At 37.4% G+C, this 7,459-nt stretch overlaps 1 protein-coding gene across 1 annotated transcript; it reads left to right on the top strand.

Annotated features, from left to right (window-relative positions):
- Positions 1-5,557: 5,557 nt before the first annotated feature.
- EMC7 (ER membrane protein complex subunit 7) lies at positions 5,558-6,645 on the top strand. Its single transcript, XM_089638442.1, has one exon. It carries the CDS (start codon positions 5,654-5,656, stop codon positions 6,329-6,331), a length of 678 nt encoding a protein of 225 aa, XP_089494568.1. The 5' UTR covers positions 5,558-5,653; the 3' UTR covers positions 6,332-6,645.
- Positions 6,646-7,459: the final 814 nt, after the last annotated feature.

The raw sequence follows: 7,459 nt of genomic DNA on the forward strand, positions 1-7,459 counted from the left end.
TCCCGACTTACAAAGGCGGAAATGTTTAATTAACGAAGAAGAGGACCAAAGCGTTCGGGATGACTCGACTGTATTCGGCTCTTGGGCTTTTAGTGAGAATGTTTCATATGGAAATGTTCCTGCGGAGTACTATTGACTCAAGCTTGTTCCCTCCGAGTTATCGAAGGTGAGTATTTGATATTTGTATATTAACAATATGTTTATGCAGTATTTTGAATAAGAAAAGGTCGCTTGCTATATATCAGCGGTTCCCACTGATTAATAATAATTATTAATTTTCAAAATATTGATGACATTCAAAAAAAGATGTCTCGAGAAAAATGTAAAGTAAATGTCTTTCCTTAACACAACTGTAGTGTATAAATTATTATTTACTTTACGAATCATTGAGTACAGTATTTTTAAGTAACTCAGAATTGTTTTTTTAAATATTATACTGCACCCTTGGTGTGATTTTTCACAAAAACTGCGCTAGATATAAATCATTCAATTAGTGTTATTATTATTGTGCCGACTAGGGTAACATCATGAGGAAGGTTAAAATTATAATTCTAAATAAAAGATAGCTTCTTAACAATAAATATCAAAATAATATATATAAACAAAATAAATTATTTTGTGTATAATTTGATAGCCGTGTATTGTTACCATCGCCCCGGAACCATTTATTGGATAACCAACATCTCTGCCATGGGTCACGAGTGATTCGCTACGTTTGGCGACTTAGCAGGGGTGCCCGGGTTCATGCGGTGGGGTTTATCCGGGTCTTGGTGGCTGATGTGTCAGCCCACTAGCTGCGTGTCAGACCAAATCTCGAGAGACTAGTTGAGGGAGACCTTTGGACGTCTCCAGCAGGACTCTCTCGGAACATCGGAGTGGGAGGGATGGATTCATACGTCTGTCACTCCTGGACACACTGACCCCCCAGATGTCTACCCACATCTCATGCCTTTTACCTTTCCAGAACTTCCACTCTTTCCTTCCCTCAAAAGACCCTCCACACAGCATACCCAAAGATGACACAGGCCCTGAGTGGAATAATTTTCATAAGGACCTCTTTATTTATATGCTTAGGTACAAAAAATATTAGTCTTCATTAAAATTGAAACGACTATTATATGACAGAGCTCTAGACTGTTTTATCAGTTAATAAAGGTTTTTAATGTGCTGAATTATATTTTTTTACCACAAAACCAAGGGTCGTAGAAAATGTATTGACCATTTCTTTGAACCTTGCCACCGAACACGGAATTCCAGTAAAAAAAATATTGTAATTATGTTCACCTTCTAACTTAAATATAGGTATTTTTTCTACAAATTGTCGATTTCATTGTTAAAATAATTTTCGAAGTTTGCATTTTTACTGATCATATTTGATTTTTACTAAGTAGGAGAGAACACACATTTTTTCAAGGTGTCGTGTCCTATTAATACTTGAATACGTTATTATTTATTAGCCTAATAAAGAGTTAATAATTCGTATGAAACGGATCACCCACGCAGGTGTGGAGTAAAATAGTATAATGTCAAAAATTATTTGATGCCATTACTTATTTACGCTCAAATCTGATTAATCAAATTGTTTGATATAATATAGGCTAGGTATACCAGTCGATTTTAAGGTCGGCTTGGTTGGAATGTTGAGCTCAGCGCCGCCTGGAACATAAACCGTATATAAGTCGTAAGCCTACCACCAATATTACTCGTCTATGATTTTAATAGAGTTTTTCTTTTTTATTTGTGAAAAAAACTACTGTCTACGTCAATGGTGTATCTATGCTGTTTGCTGTCATCGCGAGATCATGATCTTTCAAAATGTCAACGACAGCAATTTATTTTTAGGTGGGTTCAATTTACGAGTTGGTTGTTGATAAAGTTCCTCACTTCAATCAACATGGTACTGTATGCGAAGATACCAATTTTAAATAGGAATTATTTTGCTGGAGTCAGTGCACTCTTCGTGAAATAATGACGAACTGACTGCTGAAAAACCCTTAAAATCCCTATCATAATACCTAACTAGTCAATTTACATAAAAATCGGTTAATGGAAGTATGATATTATTTACGTAAATCACAAATTTTACATGTTTTACTGCCCGCGCGTCGGCGTCTAAAAATGCTCTTCTGCTCTTCTGCTTCTCATAAAGGCTTGAGCGGCCGATTTAGCCCGCTTAAATTTGAGCGAGAAATGCCGTGTATATCGAGGATACGGACTGACTTATATACCGGCCGGAATATCAATTGCTTTTTAGGTTCGCTAGAGAGATAATTTTCAAGTTGCTATATGCCATAAATAAACCACTCACCTCCATGCTAAGAATCATATATAAACATAAACCATAATCATCTAAAAACTGTCAACCCTGACAACATAAATAAACCACTCTCTAGATCGATATCTTCGGGCTTTTTGTATGGCGCCATTTTGTCACCCCCTTAACCACAGACGACCACAGATAAAACGGTCGTTTGGTCCAGACAGGTAAATATATCAAGGACCATAAATAAATCTCAAGGCCATTTAAAAAAAGTGTAACCATAAACAATATAACTACACCCAGCGAACATCGTTCATTCAATAGCCCACAAAAATTATATTTTAAAAATAAAAATATTGGAATGCAGGAAAAGGAAAATAAAAAAAACCCACAGCTATGCACACATAAAAATACTTTTTATTTTCAAAAAGACAATGGACAGTAATACAAAACAGGGTCAGTACAACCGATGCATTGAGCATTGATTTATCATTGAAGTAGAAGATAAAACTAATATATCTAAACAAAACATGAAACAGAACAAGACACAGAAAAATAAAAAGTAACGGTCTCAACTAGGAATCGAACCCAGTCTTACTGCAACAACTTAATAGGATTTAATTTGACCTTGCACAAAAATACAAGAATATATACACAAAATACACATTCAACAAATTTAAGTGTTCATTATTATTGCCACAGCACTAGAAGTTATTCAAATTCTCCTGCAAGGGTTTCATATAATTTCCACAGCTCTGTCGTCAGCAAACATCATGGAAAATGCTGGTTAAATCTGAATACTTACATGATGCAATTCTGGAGAGGTTTAAATGACCTTGTATGATGTAATCGTGGCTTTTTTAGCAGTTTTAGCATCCTAATACGTGGTATTGTATCGCGTCGGAATACGGATAGGTCTGAAAAGGAAAATTAATTAAATTATTAGCCAATGAAGTACATTCAGAAATCAGGAACATTGTATCAAAGAACGAGAGGTTAGTACCTGTATTTTACAACGGGTTCGGGTCCTTCTTTCAATTGGTGGAGATAGACCGGATAACACACTTTAACACAACACGGCATTAATTTATCACCTTGAAGAATTCTAGCACGTAACATTATTTTTAGATGGGTGAAAGAAAATTCAAAATATTTACGTAAAAACATCAACTGACTTTTCAACTTAAGAAATGGCGTCTTGGAAATTACCGTTAATTTTTATCGGAGCATAAAGCATGCTTAGCTTCTCTTTCTGTTACACAAGTCGCTACGGTAGAGAGCGAGAGATCAAACTACAATTTTTGCTCTAAGCCAATGAGATCTGAGCTTTCAGTCACAACAGCTTTGTCTATAAGAATTTGGGTATTGAATAACTCCTCCCATCAGGGTTACAAGGTCATGCGGGAGTTATACGCCCCTGCCTGACAATATAAACTGACTGATACAGAAATGATACTGAAAAATCGTCAAATATATTTTGTTAAAATTGATTCTATGGCAACATTATGGAATATCTCGGTGGTATATTATAAACAGGCGTATAGACCACACGATTTCAATAACAGATTTAAACCGAGTCAATCAAAAAGTATCGTAAATTGTATTATCGATTTCACTGTGCTAGACCTACTGGTCAGTTTTAACGTCTCAAACACCCAAGCGTCTCTTATTTCGGCAAAGACGTCGTCAATGACTCTCTGGTACAATTTGATGGAAGCACCCTCCCCATTAAAATGCTCGGAGTAAGTATATCAGACCAGCTCAAGTTTAGTATCGGGGCTCTATAGAAGCCCGAGTAAACATGGCTTCCACTAAACTGGGCGTCTTTTAATAGGGCTAGCGGATTCTTCAATAGGGACCAGCTGCTTACCATATACAAATCTCAAGTACGCCCAATAGTTGAATTTGGGAGTCACCTCTAGCGGGAGCTTTACAATACTTGATAAACCTAAACCTAACCTTAAAAAAAAAAGAATGCAAAAAAGGGCGGCCGGTCTGATTGACAATCCGTTGTTAACAGACCGATTCATCGCCATCTCTGATGCACATACGCAATGTAGGCATCCTAAGTCTGTTCTGTAGGTGTGTTAATGGAGCTTGCTCTAAGGAACTAGCAGCATTGATCCCCGCTGCACCGGTGCACGTACTCCACGTACGTGAAACTCGACGGACGCGAGCGGAACACTCGTTTCAGTTTTAAACAATACTTAAATGTTTCCTTTTATGAATATACTAATGGGTTTTGAAGTTTTGTTGGAATACTGACTTTCCGAAAAATATAAATGGGAAGCATTTATTAGTTTGGGCTTTGTCTTAAAAGGGGATGCAACTGCGTCTTGGTTTGAACACGAGTTAGCATAACAACCCCGTGCATGTTTCAAAGCAGTACTGCCCCCCATTCAAGGCAGAAAATAAAATATGCGACCCGGCTAGGTGACATAATGATACACATATAGGACTCGGAAAAAAATATTGGAGGGAATCTCACGTATTTGTCCATTCGGCTACTAGTCGGTTAAGCTGATATGTTTAAAAGGTTTCCATTTTAAACAACACACAGATATTTCCGTTTAAGAAAATGCTAACAATATAATACTGACAACGGACTCTCCGAAAAAATTAAATCGAAATCATTTATTGGTTTGCCCTTCGATTTTCAAAAAATTTCTTGATTTGATAATTAATTTCAATTTTCGCCTGCGGCGCTTCTTTCTTATCCTTGTGGATGCAATAATTCATATTTCACTCCCTACACTATAAAACTAAAATATTTTCGTAAGATTATACTTTAGGATTTTCACCTAAATATTGTTGGAATATTGAGTCTGTGGTTTGAGCTTCTACCTAAAACTTGTTTCGCCTGCGGCGCTTTTTCACGGTTTATGAAACAATTAATTTTCCTTTTTCATGTACTCCGGACCTCCAAGAGCCGCATTTATAAATTCTTTCATACAGCCCATACCCGCCTCACAATGCTGCCCAGCCGAGTGGCGACAAAGTTCCCCCACCTTTTTACTGCAGACACAAGATCGCTCTTGTGAGGTGTCGCATAATTTTGTTTTTAAAAAGGTAATGTCCGTTCATGAGGATATTTATAACGCCACTAAAAAAATCAAATCACATTGTATTGTAGGCAACCAATCCAAACAAATCCAATGCGGATCGAATCAATTCGCCTGTAAACCCTTTTACTGTTTAGGATTCTGAAACATCGATTTCCAACGTTTTTCGATCAGTTTCGATTATGCTCATCACTAGGCGTGGATGCTTCTATCTTCTATGGAAATATGTTATATTTTCTTAAATCTATGACTCTATGACATTTATTATTTTGACAATCGATTCATTCGTTCTGCGCCTGTATTCATAATTTACTTTCTAACCTCACCGAAAATGAAGACTTTCTTCATATTGTCATCGTTGTTATTATATGTGTCCAGTGGCCGGGCCGGTGACCTAACCGTGGATGAAGAACTAGATAATGGTAGATACACTATTGAGGGGCGAGTTTACTCACCTGACACGTTTGAACCAATCAATTGGCAAGCTGATACCAAAGTTCAGGTGAACGCAGGAGAATTCTTGGGATTCCTCAAGCAAGATGGATCATTTGTAATCAGTAACGTGCCCTCGGGCTCGTATATTGTCGAAGTCATTCATCCAGATTTCGTGTATGAGCCCATGAGAGTTGAAATCAATTCCAAGGGAAAATTCAGGGCAAGAAAGGTGAATCACATTCAGACGTCTCTTGTCATTCAAGTTCCGTATCCTCTAAAGATGAAGGCTCTTTCGAGATTTAAGTATTTTCAAGTTCGTGAGCAGTGGAGAATGACTGATTTCTTGTTTAACCCGATGGTTTTAATGATGGTTCTTCCTCTTCTCCTCATTATGGTTTTACCGAAGATGATGAGCGATCCAGAGACTAAGAAGGAGATGGAATCAATTAGCAGTTTCACCAAGATGCAGGATATGCCGGACATGTCTGAGATGATTACCTCCTTCTTCAGTGGCGGTGGTGGCGGGTCCGCTAAACCCGCTCCCAAGGCTGTCAAGGCCAAGAAAAGGCAATAACCACTGCCCACAATGCAGATCGACCAGTTAGTAGCTGAGTTGACAATTGCGTCAGGTTCCCACCCAGGGGTCGTAGGTTTAATTCCTCTGCTAGCAGACTCCTCCACCACATTATACATGCAGAGGTTTCCGCTTGTGATGATTGTAATAGGATCTTTTCAAATATTCTCGGGTTATTCATAACCTGAGAATGTTTGTCTTTCTTTAAAAAATAATAAAAGTTTATGGTTTGTGTTTTCGTAATTCACTTTTGTTTATATCCGATTCTTGTAATGATTAATGTAAATTATCTAGAGTGTAATTAAATTCTATGAACTACATATTCTGAGTTTCATTAACAGTTCTAATTTAATTATTCTGAATCCAAGATATAGGAAGTTTTCCCATGGTATCTCAAATTGGGGTATCTATGGGTGAAGTGAGTGAAATATGAATTATTACATTCACAATGACACGGAAAAGGCGCCACAGATGAAAAGTTTTCTAGGTCAGAGGACAAAACAATATATCGTCGGTATAAGTCCAATACCGAGGAAGAACCATTAATTGTAAAAATGTTCAGGAGGGGCAAGAAAACTTTATTTAGGGATATAAATGCTCTTGCTTGATTATGAACTGGGGATAGTTCATTTGCGGTACTGACTTTAACCGAGTACAAGCAGTCTATTCTATTCTAAGTAGTCATGTAGTTCCAATTTCCCTCTCAATATGCGTGAGCTCCCTTGCTCGGAAGTCTTTATAAACCCAAATACAAATCCTCTTATCGGATTGTGCCAACACTACATATTTATTTCTTGCATAAATGTAAAGTGGAGTCGTGCATGACAACAATATTATTGTGATAACAATGTTTCAAGTAACCTTTTAATTAGCTTAATAATAATTGGATGCTTTGTATAGCATCGTTTGCATGACAAAATGTTCTTAAGGGTGCTTTATTATTATTAGGTGAGTGCTGCAATTGCTCGGAACCCTTCACAAACCCCAGGTCTGATGATTTATACCACCCTCTCGGCAGCCCTGTCTATGGGCGTGTGTTCCGGGGCCCAGAACTCGGGTCCATAGGGTAAAGACGGATCTGTGCATACATAAAAAATTTATTGATGTGGTATTCTAGACTAGATCCCT

The sequence above is a fragment of the Hesperophylax consimilis genome, chromosome 13 (assembly GCF_061612785.1).
Source record: "Hesperophylax consimilis isolate HC1 chromosome 13, BYU_Hcon_1.0, whole genome shotgun sequence".
Taxonomy (NCBI): domain Eukaryota; kingdom Metazoa; phylum Arthropoda; class Insecta; order Trichoptera; family Limnephilidae; genus Hesperophylax; species Hesperophylax consimilis.

Excerpts from the sequence above, each read along its gene's own strand:
- EMC7 (XM_089638442.1), top strand. The coding sequence starts at position 5,654 with ATGAAGACTTTCTTCATATTGTCATCGTTGTTATTATATGTGTCCAGT.